At 33.5% G+C, this 20,027-nt stretch overlaps 1 protein-coding gene across 4 annotated transcripts in view; it reads left to right on the forward strand.

Moving 5' to 3' along the window:
• Positions 1-20,027, forward strand: part of AIDA (axin interactor, dorsalization associated) — a 44,544-nt gene that overhangs the window by 1,336 nt on the left and 23,181 nt on the right. For all 4 annotated transcript variants that reach the window (XR_012481352.1, XM_074262695.1, XM_074262694.1 and 1 more), the window contains exon 2: positions 6,193-6,262. Coding sequence is in view for 3 of the 4 variants with exons in the window: in XM_074262695.1 (XP_074118796.1) it covers positions 6,193-6,262 (70 nt within the window). In the remaining variant the exon portion in view is untranslated. The remainder of the gene's footprint in view (positions 1-6,192; positions 6,263-20,027) is intronic.

Raw genomic sequence — 20,027 nt, forward strand, 5'->3', positions numbered from 1 at the left:
ATACTTTAAAAATGGATAACTTCGGTTTGACTTCCATTTCCCAATATATTTCTTGTCCTTCCCCTCCTCATTGAACCATCTTTTTATAAAGGAAACATACTTTTTTTTTCCCCTAAAAGAAATCCAACAAAAGTTTTACAGCAATTCAGTGTTTCATTATGTGCAATATTGCACTTCTCTGCAAACGAGAATGGAGGTGTGCTTGATTATTGAAATTACACGGTTGTCAGTTTTCTTCATTAATATTGTGTATTTTGTATTCTTGATTTTACTTTATCTGTAGGTACTTTAAAAAATGATTCTTCAAGGACTTAGTTCACTAATAAGCAATTAAAATCATAATTCATCTGTGATAACATATTTCAGTACTTTGTGACTTTATCAGAATAATCTGCCCACTTCAAGGGAAAGACTTTATGCACAAGTTTTAACGTAGGCTTAATGTAGAACTATGGCAGGTATAGTTTACTGCCAGACTCTGCTTCACTTACTTGAAACAATTTTATCAAATTGATAGAATCTTATTGTACATCTCTGAAATAGCCTTTTGAAGAAAATTGCACCTCTCTATGAGAAACTTTAGTAGGTCCTTAATAGATGGATTAGTGTTGTATGGAATTAAAACTTAGTAACTATTGTTTGCAAGCTCCTGCTTCTTTATGAGGATGTTGATTCAATAAAGAAAGTAATCTTTTGTTGGTTAGAAGAATGTTAACCTGCATGTGAATGAAATGCTTTCTCCCAAGGATTTGAGTAGATTGGGACTTGATGACACATTAGCGTGGATAGTGAGGTTCTTAGTTTTTTTTTTTTTTGTTTTTTTTTTCCTGGATCATTTATTTCCTACCCTCTCTCCCCTTTCTCCCCTCCCCCATATGTACATATATATCAAGTTTCTTCTGCCTGGCTTTTTTTCTTATCTCTCGGTGGATTCACTAACTCCCCTGTGTTTAATTTTCTCTATGTGGATGATTCCCAGATGTATCCTTAGTTTTTTTCCTCAAGCTCCATCTTCCATCATCAAACACCTATTGGGCTTGTCAATTGATATGTCTTGTAAGCATCCCAAACTCAACATGTCTAAAAGAAAATCATCTTTTCTCCCCAAACCCATTTTTTCCCCAGACTAATCTATTTTTGTTGAGAGTATCACTATTCTTCCAATCTCCGAAGTGAACAGTGTCAGAGTCAAATCTCAACTCCTCATTTTTCCTCATCCCACATATCCAGTTGGAAGTTTTGTTCATTTAACTTTTGTAAAATCTCTCACATCCATATCCTTCTACTCATAAGGCCCTCATTTAAATCCTCGTTGGTTCCCACTGGAGAATAATCTTCTAATTGTTCCTCCTTCCTTGAATGCTTATCTCCTATTTAGTTCATCCTCTACAAAGCTGTCCTTGAGATTTTCTTAAAGCATAGATTTAGCAATGCTTAGTAAACTCCACTGGTTCCTTATTTCCTCTAGTGTTATACAATCTCAATCCAGAGTCCTCAGGTCTTTAAAGTGTTTCACTATTGGCTCCAATATAAGCATAACATATCTTTTTAAAAAATACTAAACAACTTAGTACATAGTAGGTGCTTTATAAATGTTTACTGAATTGTTCCTCAACAGTATTCTAGCTCCTATCATCTCAGGGCATTTGTCCATTATGCCTGGAATATATTTCTTCCTCACCCCTACAACTTAGAATTCCTAGGGGTTTTTTTTGACACTTAGGTCAAGTATTACATCCTCTACATGAGACCTTTCCAGCTATCCCCAGCAACTGAATGTTCCTTCATTATCTCATAATTTATACTAATTGGTATAAATATAAATAATATTAACATTTAATAGGTTAAAAAGCATTTAAGTGCCAGACACTGTACTAAATGCTAGGGATAAAAATAAAAAGCTAAAATGGACTCTTTAGTAGTTCCCATTCTAATGAATGAGATCACATATAGATAACCAGATATATCCTCAATAAATAGGAAGTAATTTCAGAAGAGAAGGCATTAGGAAAACTAGGAGAGGATTCCTGCAGAAGCTGGGATTTGAGTTGACTTTTATGGGTACATGTTCTCCCCCCCAATAGAATATAAACTCTTTGAAGACATAGACTAGCCCTTTTTCATCTTTGTACTGCCAGCATAGGATTCAGCACAGAATAGAAGCTTAACAAATGTTTGTTGAGTGAATGAAATAAGTGAAACAAATATTTTGATGTACCTTTATGTGGAAAAGTGAGTAGTACACATTATGAATGAAATTAATAAATGAAAATATTTCATTCATCTCCAAAGTTATCAGTTGAGCACTTTTTGCACTTGATTTTATTTTGTAGGGACATGGTCTGCACATGGTCTGCTAGGATTCAAACATATTCTTTTTTTTTGTGTTTAACTAAATTTAACTAAATATCATCTATCCCAAAATCTAAAGCTGTTTTCCATTAGTATTTAGGAGCAAGCTTATCATATCTAGGGCAGAAAGAACTGAATTTAAATCCTGCCAATGACATTTGTGATTTTGAATTGGGCATGACCTTCCTGGGCCTTCCTTATTTCCCTATAAAATAAGAAATACATTAGAACAGGATTTTAATTTTTTGTGTATGTGTATAAAATTTAACTTCTGTGATAGTAATCTAGTGAAGCTTCTAGTCCCCTTCTTGTGGTAGTCTTTTTAAATAATTGAAGGAAATGCTAGATTTCAGTTAGAAGTTAGTGAAAATAAAGGTACAATTTTTTCCCTTTCAGGTTCACAGAATACATGGATTTTTTGGGGGATTCATGAATCCCAGGTTAAGAATCCCTTATACGAGGTAACTAAAGTAAAACAGCTTTTAGCATTCAGATTCACTCAATAGCAATTGAAGAATTTTTGGTCTTCTAGGAGAGGGAAATTGATTATGCAAACCATGTATCCAGATCAAAGTTTTGAGTATTTCAGCATTATTCAGAAAAATATGTGATGTATTTTTTTTTAAACAACCTTTTGGCTTTTAAATCTGTGCTGTAGAAAGGGAAATTCTTAGCTTCAAATATGCATGTTAGGACTTTAATTGAAATTTTCCTTTAAATCAGATAAATTGTGGAGTCTTGTCTAATTTGAGTTTAAATAGAAACCTAATAAGACTGAATTAACTTTTTGTGAGTCTTCAGACTCTCTACAAAATGAAATCAAAACTTGAGAAAATTATCAAATAAACAGATATTGAAACAAAAGTTACTTCATATTGTTTAACTTGAATTCTATAACTTTTAAGTGGACTAGAGTTCAGATATCAATTGATGGGGGCCTGTTCCTTCATGGTTCCAGTGTCAGAAGAGAAAAGGAGACATACATAAAATTAACAGGTTTCACACTACTGTTTAGTCCATTCTTTTTATTTGGATTTTTGTTGAAATAATCATTCTCCTATGTATCCATTCTTTTCCTACCTCCCACCAGCCACCACATATACTAAAGAATGAGACAGAAAATATTTAAACATAATCAACATAACCAAGTTTGAAATTATGCATTCAGTAGTCTTCTGCATCTACAAAGAAGAGAAGAAAAGCACATTTTTATAACGCTTCTTCAAGGTCAAGCTCAAGTCATAATTTCACTGTATTTGGCCTTGTATTTGTTGTTTTCATTTACACTGTCTTCTTTGTGCATATTGTTTTCCTATTTCTGCTTACTTGATTGTATCACTTTATATAAAGTATTTCTATGGCATTCTCTATTGTTCATATTCATTGTTTCTTATGGCATAGTGATATTTCTTATTTTCACATACCAGAGTTCAGCCATTCTTCAGTCAATAGACATTTGCTTTCTTACAGCTCTTTATTACTACAAAATTGCTGCTAAAAATGTTGTTATATATGGAACTTTTTACTATTGATTTCTTTGAGATATTTTCATAGCTGTATAATCTCTAAGTTAAAAGTTAAGAACATTTTAGTCACTTCAGTCTTAGCCTCTTCTCACCCCATTCTTCTGATCCTACAAAGAGGGGAAAAATTTTCTGTGATACATTGCTTGCTTTTCTGGTAAATATTTGTTCTTGTAATGTTTAATGGATTTAATTTTACTATATTAAAGGGATCAGAATTTAAGAATATTTCAAGGGACCAGAGCATGTCAATTGATATAGTGAATTTTTTTTAATAGATATATACATAAGGTTAATCAAAGAACATTAAGTACCTGTTGTGTACCAAGTTCTGTGTTAAGGCACTGGGAATTAGGACAAAGGTAAAAGACAGTCTACTCTCAAGGAGCTCATGGTGTAATGGGGAAGAGAACATGTGCAAAACTATGTACAAACAAACTGTACACAAGATAAATTGGAAATAACCAATAGAAAGGAAACATTAGAATTAAGGAGAACTAGAAAACATTTCCTAAAGAAGGTGAGATTTTAGCTGGAATTTTAAGGAAGTCAGAAGGCAGAGATGAAGAAGAAGAGTGTTCTAGGGAAGGGGGTAGGGAAAATGGAGTAGTTTTTTTGAGAAAAATATTAAGAGAAAAGTGTTATTAGAGTGAAGAATATGTTGAGGAAGGAGTAAGTTAAGAAGGTGGATATAAGAGGAATGAAAAAGTGGGGAGATTATAAAGTGCTTTGAGTACCAAAGAATTTTGATCCTAAATTATATCATGTGACTCATCAGTTTTGAGAAAAGCAGTGTCATGATTAGACCTGCACTTTGGGAAGATTACTTTTAAGTGAAGGATGGACTAGAGTCCAAATGTCAAGTGATGAGGGTCTACTCTATCATGGTATTAGTGTCAGAAGAGAGAAGGGGATATACATAAAATTAACAGATCTTGGCATCATTTTGGATATGGGAGATGAAAGATGGTGAGAATTGAAGATGACTTCTAGGTTGTGAGTCTGGATGAATAGGAGAATAGTGGTACCTTTGACAGTAATAAGGAAATTTGGAGGGGAGAAGGGCTTAAGGGGAAATAAAGAGTTCAGTGTTAGACATGATAAATTAAGAAATCTATCAACTATTCAGTTTGAGATATCTGAAAGGTAGTTTAGAGATTTGAGACTAGAGGTCAGCAGAGAGGTTAGAATAGGATAGGTAGATTTAAGAATCGTCAGTAAGGAGATGATTCGATGAGTCCATGGAAGCTGATGACATTGCCAAGTGAAATAAAGTAGTAGGAAAAACTATATTTGAAAGTAAATTATAGTATTTAACACAAAAATTATCTATTATTTATGATTAGTTGGTGTCATACCTAAGGATATATAGATTGAATGTATATGACAAAAGATTCTCTATGTTTAGTATAGTGTGTTTGTGCCTGATTTTGACTCTTTTTGTGAGTTATGAGATAGGATACCTTTTTGGGATGGAACAATTAGGCTGGAAATTACTTTTCATAATCCAGATTCTTATTTTAAAATGTTATTTCAGAGTACCCTTTCAATTTCTTAGCTACCAAAAAAAATGGTAGACCAGTGACATAGATATATGGTGATACTCCTTTAAAAATACCCACATGCTTTAGTACTGTGTTTAAGTGAGGGGGTGGTAGTTTACAATTTTCACAGTCAATTGAAATCTAGTTTTATTGTCCAAGGGAGCTTATGACTTATGTGTTACCATTTTGTATAGTTGAAGCTGATAGCTTTTGGACACCTATGAACAGTAGAAATAAAGTATACTCTCAACTAACTTGTTAAGACTGAGAAAGGGACCTAAATAATTTTTGATTGACACTTAAATTTAAACTAGCAAAATGTGAAAGGTACTGTATTATCATTGGGTCACAGAAATGTTTGTTGATAATGAGATCTAAGTTAAATTGATAAATCTGTGTCCTGTAAGTATGATGAAATCCTAAGTGACAAAGTGGTAGAGACCTAAATTACAGTACTGTCACAGACACTTACCAGCTCTGTGACTCTGGGCAAGTCACTGGACCGTCCTTTCAACAGCACTTTCCTCTTCAGTAAAGTGAGCTTTCCCTCTCACAGAGTTGTTCTTAGGTCTAAGTGAAATAATATATATAAATGATTTTGCTGTGCTACAAACTTCTGCATAAATAATATTAGCTATTGTTATTGTTCTAAATTTTGTAATGCTGCATCAGCTCTTATTTCTCAAGATTTGACTTATGTCATATTGTTTCACTACAATATTTTCTAAGTAAAAAAGAAAGTTTAAGTACTAAAACTTTATTTTCTTTTACAGATTAGCAAGACATCTTCAGAAAGAAGCTCAGGCTCAACACAACAATTCAGAATTCACAGAAGAGCAAAAGGTAGTATTTTAAAACAATCTAAATATGAAAGAACCCATATGAAGTAATGTGTTTTTAAAAAAAAAAAAAACAATAAAATTAAGTATTGTGCTTCTGAGTAAAAATGATGCTATTTATATTTTCTCTAATGGATTGTGAACTATTAGAGTAATTTAGACAAGAAGTGATTACTTGAATGTTCTGTACTTTATTGTTTAATGTATTCGCTCCTCTACAGTTATACTAACAACAAACAATTCAGACTTGATGCAGATTTGATAAAGGGCACCTATACCTATATACCTATATACCTATAACATTGGATTTTGAGTCTGAAATCTGAGATCCAGGTCTGACTCAGCTAATTAACTGCCTGTTTTACTTTGGGAAAGTCACTTCATTTCTGAATCTCATCTTCATTTGTAAAGGAAGGAGGATTGTACTTTGTGATTTTTCATTCTGGAATCATCTGAATCTAGTAAGCACACTGGGATAATTGCTTTTCACCTTAAAACTTAATCACCAACTTTTAATCACCATCTCTTACTCATATAAGGATGGCAAGTTCACTGTCCTGGAAATTTCATATGTAGTCTTAATTATCAAGAAGAGGAGATATTCCAAAGTTTTTAGGCTCTGGATTAAGGCTAGTAGCAATCTTAGTAATCATTATTCTAATACTCTTCTTGATACATTTATCCCATCTTCAAACATGCCCAGAAAGTGCTTGTCTATTCTTTTTTTTAACACATGCAATGACAGGAAATATTGCTCAAGATGATCCATTCAATATTAGAACATCTTCCTCCCTGTAGTTCACACACTGGGGAAAGAAGTTTTCTAAAAGCAAAGCTGCAGTGTTATGAATCAGTTTAAACTCTGCAATTTAATACAAATTTAGCTTTTAATTTCTAATAATTTCCTGCTATAAAACTTTCAAGTGATTAACTGTTCTATGCATTAAGTAAACAGTCTATTTTTAAATGATTTTCAAAAAAAACTGTCTTTAATGTATATAAATACTAAAATAGTAAGATTTCATAAACCCATAATTTGAAAATTATAAATTTTTAGACTTTTCTTTGAAGTTATTGTTCCTAAATTTTTTTGGAAATGGTTTATTACATTCATTGATAATTTTTTTTCCAAATGTTTTATTGATTCTTTTAAAAAATATTCTCATGTACTAGTTTTATTGACGGCTTTTTAAAACATCACTCTCATATGCCCTCCTTCATTTTAAAGAAATATAGGTAAGTAAAACAAGCTAATAAATTGGCAGAATCTGACACAGTATGCCTTTTAAATTTCACTCACTGTCAACTACTTCAAGATGTGGGAACTGTGTATTTCATATTTAGTATATTTTGCATTTGATGGTTATCTCCATTAAAATTAAGTTAATTAAAATTAATCTTGTGCAAACACTTTTAACATTTGTAACTTTATGGCTATTTCTAAACTACTGCCCTCTGGCCCTCTTCTACTCCCCACCAGAACTTAAGATTCTGCCCCTGGAAACTGGATTTTTTTTTAATTAACTATTTTTTAATTAATTTTTATAATTATAACATTTTCTTTGACAGTACATATGCATAGGTTTTTTTTGTTTTTTTTTTTTTTACAACATTATCCCTTGTACTCCCTTCTGTTCTGAGTTTTTCCCCTCCTTCCCTCCACCCCCTCCCCTAGATGGCAGGCATTCCCATACATATTAAATATCTTATAGTATATCCTAGGTTGGAAACTGGATTTTAATAAGTGAATTTTTACCTTATTTGCTTGGAACCAGGCTACCATATTACTTCCGGGCCATTACCAAACTATGTCCTCTTGTGCTTTTCAAGTCAACTCCCCTTAGATATTGTTGCCTTCTATATTGGAATATAAATTTAGCATAGGGATTGTTTTGCTTGTTTTTGGTAAATTCAGGACCTATAATACAGTAAGGTATTTAAGTGTTTTCTTTTCTTTTTTTTCATTCTGTTATTACCTCTGCCTCTTATTGTTTAGGAATTATCTTTCTTTTTATATTTGTAAGTAGCACCTTCTTTCATTTGCAATTAAAAAAATGATTTAATCTTTTATATTTCAGTCAGATCCATTTGGAACTTACTATGCCATATTTTGTAAGATGTTATTCAAAGACTAATTTTTGCCAAACTGCTTTCCCATAATTCTTGTTAAATAGGAAGTCCTTGCCCTAGTAGATTGTGTTCTCTTGTTTATGGAACAATAGGGCTACTTTAGTAGTACTGTGTTTGATTGCTTTTGGGTCTTTCTTATCTAGTGTGAATCAAATTCTCTTTTTTTAATCACTACCAAAAATTTTAATCAGCATTGGTTTATAACATACTCTGAGATAGTCATTTAAAAATTCCTTGTTACTATGTCTAGTTCTAAAAAGTAACCCCTTGTTCTTTTGAGTAATATGGCATTAAATTTGTTCATTTATTTCAGAAGTGTGTGGGATGGGTGCTAGACCCCCCCTTACCCAAATTGACTACTCAGAAGCATCTCCAGATTCAAACAGAAAGCATTTATTCAGTCCTTGCAAGGAGAGGTCCAAGGATATTAACTGGATAGTCCAGCATGGTGTATGGCACATGGTGGAAACAGGGAATGAATTATATAGCGGGAAAGATGCGGGTATTACCCCCTCCTTCCTGTTGATTTTTAAATTCATTGGATGAACTGAAAATGCAGTAACTATTGACCAGTGGTCAGTGACACAATCTACTTCCTGGGGGTTATGTCATAGACTTCCTGAAGTTTAGACTTTTTCTGCCCCTGCAGTGCTCTGAGAATAGGGATCACATGACTTCCTGAAAAGGATCTGACCTACAGTCTTCTGAGAAATCTTTACCTGGTCCCATTCAAGAAAGTATCATTCGATTATATTGACACAACCTAGCCATGAATATAATAGATTTATTTTCTATTAATTAAGTCTTTATTTCTGAAAAGGATATCTTATAAGTAATTAATATAACTATTGAGTGTTTGAGGAGATTATTAATTAATTTTCATTCTGCACAAGTAAGAATTACGAATAGCTTTCAATAGTAGTAGACATTTGAAAAAACGGAAGGACAGGACAAAATATTTTAAAATCAATTTTGGAGGCTATATTAAAACAGTTGCCATTGCCTTTTCAAATTTAAAATAGATAAGTATTTTTGGTCTTTTAAGATAAATTCTTATAGTATTATTGCTGTATGATTTTTACATAATTTTTAACATTCCTACTAATTTGAAGTACTGCTTTGTTATGTTATATAGTGTTTTATAAGATGTCACCATGATCAGCAAATAGAGATAGGCAAGAATGTCAGTAAACGATAGTCCTATATAGTATCTGGAGGCCAAACTTTTGCTGAATTATAAAATTAAATTACACTTAAGTACAAATGAGTACATAACAGAAGATATAAAATATTTTATGTGTTTAAAATAGTGTTGTTTTTCTTATCTTTTACTTAGTAGTCTTATTGTTTGTTTTATCTTGACTAATCTTTATGAGCTAGAAAGACTAGTCCTTTTGCCTTTTTTTTCCTGATCAGAGACCTAGAATCCCAGAGTTCATCAAGATAATATAGGGAAGGGGTTCTGCAATCTTTTTTTCATGATACATTTAAAAAATTAATTGCTCTATTTTTCTGACCTGGCCCGGGTTTCCTCTCTTTAGACATTCAGTTTGGCGGTCTTTCACTTACATTTTTCACTGTATTATTGTTAGCCATAGTGCAAATACAAAATGGATCTCATTTAGCTCTATTGCATCTGAGAATCCCAAGCTTAAATAATCCAGCCTTGGCCTTCCCTCGTAGTAGAGATTATAAACAAATGTTGCCACACCTGGGTAATTATTACTTTCTATTAGAATACATTTCCTCAAACTTGGTCTGAAATTGAATATTCATTTGTTGGTACACTTATTCATTGTACATTTATTGCTTCTTTGACAAAATATTTCATTTTTCAAAAGAATCACCTTGAGAGAGCTAACTGTTATCCCTTGACAGAATAACTAGGGTCTCTTAGCTAGGAGATAAGAATTAACCTCTCATGGTTATTAACAGAGTAGACCTGGAAAGAAATTTAGTAGCCAGATAACTTAATGACAAAGTCTTACAAAATTATACTTTTTTTCATTTGCTCATGCATGTTTATTTTGAGAGGCAAAAATGGTCTATAGCAATATGAGTCGAGTAGAAAACTGGGAAAGTTCAGGATTTTCACATACTATGCGCCTTGCTTTTTACTGAATTCTTAATAGTATAGATACATAAAGTAGTAGCTGAGAATTGTATGTGCTAAATGGATACACATTGGAAGAGTTGGACACAACTGCGCAGTAGAGAGATGATAGAGGGGGCAATTTGCTGGAGCAGATAGGATGAAAGGGGGTCATTTGTGCACACAAGAGTTTTCCTGGACAGGCAGGGCCACATCTTCCCATGAGAGGAACAAAATAGAAAATAGTGGCTGAATATTGTCAGAGGATAAGAAGGGGGATAGGAGCACTTTGCCGGTGGTCTCAGGTTCCTAGTGTGGAGGTGGAGGTGAGGGCCATGAAAATAATTGAGGGAGATGGAAAGATTTGGGAAAGACATAGGGGTAAATGTGATTAGGAAGTTATAAAAGGATTGTCTTGCCACAGTGAAGACACAGCTGAGATTATGTCACAGATTTGTGATGAACATAGTTGGCAGTCTCCTGCTTCTAGCTTTGTTGGGCAGCACATGAGAAGGAGTGAAGGTAGTGGGAGTAATCCAAGATCGAGGCTTGGCTGGATGATTTCATTGATAGGATAAAGGAACAAAATACTCAAGAGTTGAATTTATTCACCAAAGGTCTGGATGGAGGACTAGGAGACACTATAATCAGTATAGGAATAAATGGTCTGGAAAAGAAATGATGGGTGAAGGAGTAGGAAATTTCAGAGGCGACAGAAGAGGGGTTAAGGGTTGTAGGGAAGAGAGAAAGATTATAATCAGATAAAATTTCATAGTTCATGAACCCTGAAATGTGATGATGACAAATTCAGGTATCATTGATGCCTTTTGGACATCTCAGTATGGCCCAATGCAGTATGTTCAATGCAAAACTTCCTGACTTACTTCTGACATCCAATACTTTCCCAACCTTCCCTTTTACTCTTGAACTCTCTACAACCTAGTCTATTCTTACTTTTCTTTTCTTTTCTTCTTATACTTGAATTCCTTGTATTCTATGATCCAGCATCCAGCATTTGTACATAGCATTCCATCTCCTAGATCATGCCTTTTTTTTTTTAATAATACATAGTTTGCTCCAGTATCCTTTGCCCTTCCCATATATCAAATAGTATTATTTACTCAATTTTGTGAATAGTATTTTATTTTTTTCAATTTTCCTTCTCTCCCTCCCATTCCCTCCTCCTCAAGATAGCAAGCAATCTGATAATAGGTTATATGTGTACAATCATATTAAACATTAGTTATGTTCTGAAAGAACAAAAGGGAAAAGGCCATAAAAGCCCAAAAAAAAAAAAAAAAAAAAGTGAAAATAGTATGGTTTATGTTTGATCTGTATTCAGACTCCATAGTGCTCTCTCTGGATGTGGTCAGCATTTTCTATTATGAGTCTTTTGGAATTGTCTTGGTGATCTGCATTGCTAAGAACTAAGTTTTTTATAATTGATCATTGCAGTGTTGTTATTGTGTGCAACATTCTGGTTCTGCTCACTTCACTCAGCATCAATTCATATAAGTCTTTCCAAGTTTTTTCTGAAATCTGCCTGCACGATAATATACCTTTACATTCATCACATCTTTAAAAAAATTTTTTTTTACTATGTATCATTTTTTCCTCTTTAATATAATAATAGCTTTTTATTTTTCAAAATACATGCAGAGATAGTTTTCAACATTCGCCCTTGGAAAACCTTGTGATCCAAATTTTTCTCCCTGTCACCACCTCTTTCCCTCTCCTAGACAGCAAGTAATCTAATATAGGTTAAACATGTGCATTCAAACCAAAAAGAGAAAGAAAAAAAGGTGAAAATACTACACTGTGTTCCACATTTAATCCCCATAGTCTCTTTATGAATTGGAATTGGCCTAAATCACCAAATTCTCCAAGATCTGTAATTTCCCATTTCTTTCATATTAATTAATCTGTTAGGTGTGAGATAGTATCTCAGAGTTGTTTTAATTTGCAATTTTTTTTATTGACAACATGATTTAAATAATATTTAAAGACAATATTAATATTTAATATTTAAAGACATTATTTATAATATTATTGAAATAATATTAAAGACAAAAAAAAAGCATAGTTGACCAATACTTTTTTCCCCCCTTCTTCTACTCTCCAAATAGCTTATGTGACTTTTAACATACACATTACTTTTTATACAGGCCTTAATTTTGTCATTTGTTTGATGGAACTAGTCTAGATAATCTCCAACATTCCTTTTTGGGTCTTATATTATTTAAATAATTTGATATTAATTGATTTTTCCTTTCAGTTAGATGACCTATTCTGAAATATTCATCATCTTAGAACTCAGTAGTTTTATCATTCTAACACATTTGGAGTTCAGTAGCCAAAAAAAAAAAAGTTGCCAAGCAGCTTTAATTTGATTGGATTACCTGATTTGTGTAGCAGTTTTTCTCATGTAAGTTTCTGGGCAAAATAGAACTTGTCCCCTGATGCTGAGGCAATTTTTCCTTGTACTGTGTCAAATTTGGTAGTATTAAGCATTCCAGCAAAATCTATCACTTCTTCTACAGTCCTATAGAGTAGACTTTGTTTAGGTATCTGGCTATGTTTAATTTACATTGAAAATTTCAAATTGAGTCAAACTGACTTTAACAGCTTTGGTTTTAAAAGCTAGATTCCCTCTAGAAAGCAACTACAGTATACTTTAGTAACACTAACTGAAATTTCTAATAGCTGCATCTGCTTGCCTTCATTTCACTTCTTAACCCTTTAGAATCTGGCTTCTGGTTTCAATATTCTAATGTAACTGCTTTCTTCAGAATTACCTTAATTGCCAAAACCAGTGGTCTTTTTCAGGCCTCATTCTTCTTGATCTTTCTGCAGCCTTTGACACTATTGATCACCTACTTCTTGATATTCTTCTCTCTAGGTTTTAGGGATACTACTTTCACATGGTTGTCCTCCTACCTTATCAGGCTGTTTCTTCTCAGTATCCTTTACATTGGATTTTCATCTGGATCACACCCTTTAAACCATAAGTGTTTCACAGATCTCTGTCTTGGACCCTTTTCTCTTTCCATTCTCTTGATGATCTTATCAAGTTCCACATAGTTAATTATTCTCACTGTGCTGATAAGGTTCTACCTATCTAGTTCTAACTTCTCTGCTGACCCCCAGTCTCATATCTCTGCCTGTTTTCCAAACCTCAGTATGTTCAGTAGACATTTTAAACTCATCATGACCAAAACCAAACCCAATATCTTTCTTCTTAAACCTTCTGCCTCCCCGTAATTTCCCTCTTATTGTGGAGAGCAATAGCAGCCTCCCAGTCCTTTACTCAAGCTTCCAAACCTAGTGTTATCCTTGACTTGTCCCTCTCTGCTTTGCAACATCTCTCAAACACTCTTTTTCTTATTTGACCCTGCCACCACTCATCCCTTCAACACTTAAAATAGTCTGTTGCTGAGTTTGCCCTGTAGCAAGTGAATCCTCACTCCAGTCCATTTTTCATGGGATTTTTCTAAAGCATAGATCCAACCATTTCATTACTTAATGAATTCCAATGGTTTCTTGTTATCTCTAGGATCAAATGCTCTGTTTGGCATTTAAAGCTCTTCATAACCTCCCATCTACCCTTACCTTTATAGTCTTATTCCCCTTTCTTCAACTGTACTCTTCAGTCCTTCAAAATTGCCTTCCTGCAACCCTCCATCCCACATTCTAGGCATTTTCTCTAGCCTTTGATGCTGTCTTCTGTCTCTACCTTTTCCCACCTCTTTTCTGGAATACTTTTTAAAAACATTTATTTAGTGTTTTATTTTTCACCCCAGTCACATGTAAAAACAATTTTTAACATTCATCTTTAAAACTTTGAATTCTGAATTCTCTGTCTTCTCACATACTCTTTCTCATTGAGAGGGCAAGCAATTTGATAATAGGTTTATACATGTGTAATCGTGAAAAATATTTCCATATTGTGAAAGAAAACAGAGATCATGGGGCAGCTAGATATTGAAAATGAATAGAGCATTGGCCCTGGAGTCAGGAGGACCTGAGTTCAAATGTGACCTCAGACACTTAATACTTTCTAGCTGTGTGATATTGGGTAAGTCACTTAACCCCAATTGTCTCACAAAAGGGGGGGGGAAACAGAGACCAGATAAAAATCCTCAAATAAAATAAAATGAGATGGGCAGAACCAAGATGGTATGGGAAATGAGCAGGATGCCTGATCTTTCCCTAATTTCTCTTGGAAACAATTCTAAATCAAACCTCTAAATGGATTTTGGAATGAAAGAACCCAGAAAAAAAATGGAATAAAGCAATTTTCCAGCTTCAAATGATTTAGAAGGACTTCAGGAAAGGTCTGTCCCACAGATGTAGTAGGAACAATCTATCTGAAGTCTCTTAGCCACAGCACAGATCAGCAGCAGTAGTCTGTTGATTCAGTAAACAAGTTGTGGTGTTTCCATTGCAGAAGACAAATGGTGAGCAAGCTTCTAGTACCTCCAGGCTTAGTAAGGAAAGCCAGTAATGAGGCCCCTGGCCTTCGATATAAAAGAAGCTTGGAACAATATTTCCTGTGCCCCAGGAGCAGAATTCAGCTAAAAAAAGAGCCCTGAACAAAGAAAGCTACTATGGTGACAGAAGATTAGACCACGAATTCAGAAAAGGACAGCAATGGCAAAATCCCTACATGTGAAGGAATCTTCAAAAGGGAATATGAATTAATCTCCATCTCAAAAGGTTCTCTTGGAAGACCTCAGAAAGGATTTTAAAAATTAAATAAAAAGGAAAAAATGGGTGCAGAAATGAGTTATGCAGGAAAATTATGAAAATAGAATACAATAGCTTGGAAAAGAAAAAATTGAAGAAAACACATCAAAAATGGTGAAATGAAAATAAAGTTAAAAGTATGCTTCAATTTCTATTCAGATACCATCAGTTCTTTATAGGAGTAAATTTTCTTAAGTCCTTCAGAGTTATCTGATAAGTCATTCACAGCTAATCATCTTACAATATATATTTCTGTTACTTTGTACACAGTACATTTCACATTGCATCAATTCATGAGCATTTTTCTGAACATTCTGCTTAGCATTTCTTGATAGCACAATAGTATTCCATCTTAATCACATACCACTTTGTTCAGCCATTCCCCAACCAATGGGTATCCCCCCTCAATTTCTAATTCTTTGCCACCAGAAAAGAGCTGCTATAAATATTTTTGTACATATGAGTCCTTTTCTTTTTTGTTTATCTCTTTTGGAATACAGACCAAGTGCTATTGCTAGTTCAAAGGGTATGCATGATTTTATAGCTTTTTGTGGGCATAGCTCCAAATTGGCACTGCTAATAGTTGAATCAGTTCATAACTCCACCGACAATACATTCATGTTTTATTTTTCCCCACATTCCTTTCACCATTTGTCATTATCCTTTTCTGTCCCATTAGCCAATGATTTAAAGTATGAAGTATTATCTTGGAATTATTTTAATTTGAATTTTTTAATTATTAGAGAATTTTTACATGGAGACAGCTTTGATTGCTTCATCTGAAAACTTTATATATATTGATCATTTATCAATTGGGGAATGATTCTTATTATAAATTTGACTCATTTCTCTTATGTGTTTGAGAAATAAGGCCTTTATCAGAGAAACTTGCTTCAAAGTTTTTGGGTTTTTTTAGTTATTTTTGTCAACTGTATTTCCCTCCATGCTATTTCACCTCCTCCCCCCACTTATTTTTTCTCTTTTCATCCCATCCCTCTTCAAAAGTACTCTGACTTAAGTATTTCAAGAAACAGTCAAAAATGCTTTTCTGACTTCTCTTTTCTTGTACCTTCTCCCTCTTCCTATTTTCTAGAGGGTAAGATAGATTCTGTACCCAATTTGAGAGTATAATATTGTTCCCCTTACAAGCTAGTTCTGATGAGAATCTTCTCCCCTCTCCTCTTCCCTTCCACTATAAAAGCCTTTTCTAGCCTCCATTATATAAGATAATTTATCCTATTCTATTTCTCCCTTTCCTTTTCTCTCAGTACATTCTTCTTTTACCCTTATTTGGTTTTTTAGATTTTATCTCTTCATATTTAACTCACATCTGTGAGTCTTTACACCTTTGAACTTCCCCAATAATGAGAAAAATTTTTATAAATTATAGGCATCATCTTCCCATGTAGAATTGTAAGATGTTTAACCTTACTAACCCTTATGATTTCCATTTCCTGTTTACTTTTTTATGCTTCTCGAGGCTTGTATCTGAAAGTCAGATTTTCTATTCATCTCTAATCTTTTCATCAAGAATCCTTGAAAGTCCTCTATTTCATTGAATATCCAATTTTTCTCCTAATTTTTTTTTGTTTTGTTAGAAGTGATTTTTAGTTATAATCCTAGCTCTTTTGTCCTTATCATATGGTATTCCAAGTCGTGAATCCTTCACTAGAAGCTGGTAAATTTTGTGTTATCCTGAATGTGGCTCACCCATACTTTCTTTCTGGCTGCTTATAATATTTTTTTTTTGCCATGGGAACTCAGGAATTTGGCTACAATATTCCTGGGAGTTTTTATTTTAGGATCTCTTTCAGGAAGTGATCAGTGGTTTCTTGAAATTTGTATTTTAATTTAACCTCTGGTTCTAGAATATCAGGACAGTTTTCTTTGTTAATTTCTTGCAAGATGATATCTAGGCTCTTTTTTTGATCATTGTTTTCAGGTAAACCCACTAATTTAAAAATTCTCTACTCTGGATCTATTTTCCAGATCAGTTGTTTTTCTAATGATATATTTCAGATTATCATCTGTTTTTTCATTCTTTTGGTTTTTATTGTTTCTTGATTTCTCATGAAGTTATTAGATTCCTTTTACTCAATTCTAATTTTTAGGAATTATTTTTCCTTTTGTATGTTATAGCTTTTGTGTCTTCCTTTTCATTTAACCAATTCTACTTTTCAAAGATTTTTTTTCTTTGATGAATTTTTTTACCTCTTTTTTTCAATTTGGCCAATTCTGCTTTTAAAGACATTTTCCTTATTGGTTTTTTGGTTCTTTTCTTTTATCACTCCATCTAGTCTGGGTTTTTTAGTGTTATTTTTCAGTATTTTTGTGTTGCCTTTTTTCATGATTTTCTTGCATCCTTTTTATTTCTCTTTTCAACTTTTCCTCTCTCTTACATCACTTTTTTTTCTTACATCATTTTCAAAATTCTTTTTGAGCTCTTCTATGGCCTGAGACTAATTTAGATTTGTCTGGAGGCTTTGGATGTAGGAGCTTTGACTTTATCTTCTTCTGAATGTATATTTTGATCTTTGTGTAACCAGAGTAACTTTCTATAGTTAGAATTTTTGTTTGCTTATTTTCCCAGCCTATTTCTTGACTTTTAACTCTTTGTTAAAATAGGGCTCTGCCTTTCAGGGTGGAGAGTACAATGTCCCAAGGTTAAAGAGTTTTGTGCAGCTTTTTTCAGAGACTTCTAAGAACCTATAAGTTTTCAGTTCTTCCAAGATGGTATGATCTTAAAAAGTATTTACTACTCTTCTGTCCTGTCTGTGAATGACCACAAGCACTCCTTTCTGCCCTGAAGTGTGAAGAGAATCCCTCATGGTTTTGATGTGCTAGTGCTCCTCCTCATCCCAGGACTGCTAACTCAGAAGTGCGACCTGGATCTGAGTGTTAGCAAAGAGATCTCTGTAGTCCCCTTTTGACCAGTTGGTTTGACACCACCCCTTACTGTCTGTGGGCTGAGAGCCCTGAAGGTAGCTGCTGCTGATTGAGTAGTTCCTGGTTTGCTAGGACTGGGGATGTGCTTCATTCACTCTCTCCACTCTCCAGGTGCAATAGACCTTTCCTGCTGACCCTCTAAGTTGTCTTTGACTTGAAAATTATTTCACTCTATCATTTTATGGGTTCTGGTGCTCCAGCAATTGTTTTATGGCATTATTTAAAGATGTTGGGAGGGATTTGGGGGAGAACTCTGGTGATTTGTTGCCTTTTCTTTTCTCTGCCATGTTGGCTCTGTGCCACCTGCCACCCCTCCCAAATACTTTTTTATTAATTGTTTCATTAGGCATGATAAAAATAAAAATTTCAGTTCTTAAAATGAAAACTTCTTTAGTCATACTAGTCCTGGGTGATTTAGAAAATCTGAATGACCTGCTAATAACTTAAATCTTTTTGAAGTTGAGTTTTGTTCACTTCCTTTTCACTATTAATTTGCTTTCATTAAGTCTTTACTCATTCTGTGGCATAAAATTTCTTTTCTTGACCACTTGTTTATGTGGACATTACTGTAGCAAGAAGAACTTATCTCATAAACAGAAATAATTAAATACCAAGTATTCTAATTTTTGGAGTAAAATGCTGTTGCTGTGATTGAAAATGATAGTTTAGCTACATTATTTTTATCCTGAGGTTGGGTGTGGTCCCTTAAAATGAATAATGGTTGTTGGTTTTTTGCCATAATGCAGGAGATTCTGCATAAAAACAGATTGATGCCTTTTAACTTGAAAAGCTTTTGGAAGTTTAAAGCAGTTTTCATCTTCTGGTTAAATTCTTTATTGGCAAGGGAAAGAGGTCAGTTAAATCAATTTCAGAAAAGAAAGAAAAAGGGAGTTAGGTAATATTTCTAAGAGAACTAAAATTGAAAGCTGCATCTAAATTTTATGAAAATCTAAGGTCTACCAGGTGTAACTATGTTGTTGCATTATCTTTTAAATTGTGTCACCCCAAGCTAGTGTACCTGCCTGCTATGGCAAGCAAGGGTGCCCCCTTCCTAGAGAGAAATTGTTTTATTAGTTTCCTAGCAAAATTTATCCTTTTGTGGCTACAGCATTTGAACGCAGAATAAACATAAGTACTAGACCTGTGAATTCTATGATTCATGGAAGAATGTTGCCCTTTTTCTGCCATTTCAGAGTCTCTATTGCTTAGAGCAGGCGTGTCTAACTTGTAGTCCAAAGACAAATGACCAGCATAGCTTCAGGCCTAGAATACTAAAAATAATGGGGAATTAACATAATAAATGTAGATAATGTTAAGCTGGTTTTCAGAGAGATTATTATGCCAAACAGGATCCATTTCTATTTGAGTTTGATACCAGTGATTTAAATCACTAAGTTAGGTCACTTTTCTAGGGTCAGACAACCATGTGTCAAAGGATTGACTTGAACCCATATTTTATTGGCTTCAAGAAGGGTTTCTTCTATGGCTGCAACCATGTAAAAATAATTTAAAATTTTATATTCCTATCCCTGACCTTTCACAGTATTTTGGTCAGTTTAGTGAATAGAATACTATTTATTTCTTAATGGCAAGATAACCTTTTGATTTCAAAATGTACCAAAAATATCAAGAAGATAATCTTAGTCCTGATTAATGCTTTTATCATTTGGATAAAGATTGAAATTATTGACTCTCTAAGTTGTGATCCCACCTCTGATAATTTACTCTCTATTTGTCCCTGGACAGTTCATTTAACCTCTTTTATAGCGTCAGCTATTTGATCCAACACCTTTCTCTCAGTATTATTATGATAAAATGAGAATATTTACATTTTTCTTGAGGGTTTTTTGGGGGT

The sequence above is a fragment of the Sminthopsis crassicaudata genome, chromosome 4 (genome assembly GCF_048593235.1).
Source record: "Sminthopsis crassicaudata isolate SCR6 chromosome 4, ASM4859323v1, whole genome shotgun sequence".
NCBI lineage: Eukaryota > Metazoa > Chordata > Mammalia > Dasyuromorphia > Dasyuridae > Sminthopsis > Sminthopsis crassicaudata.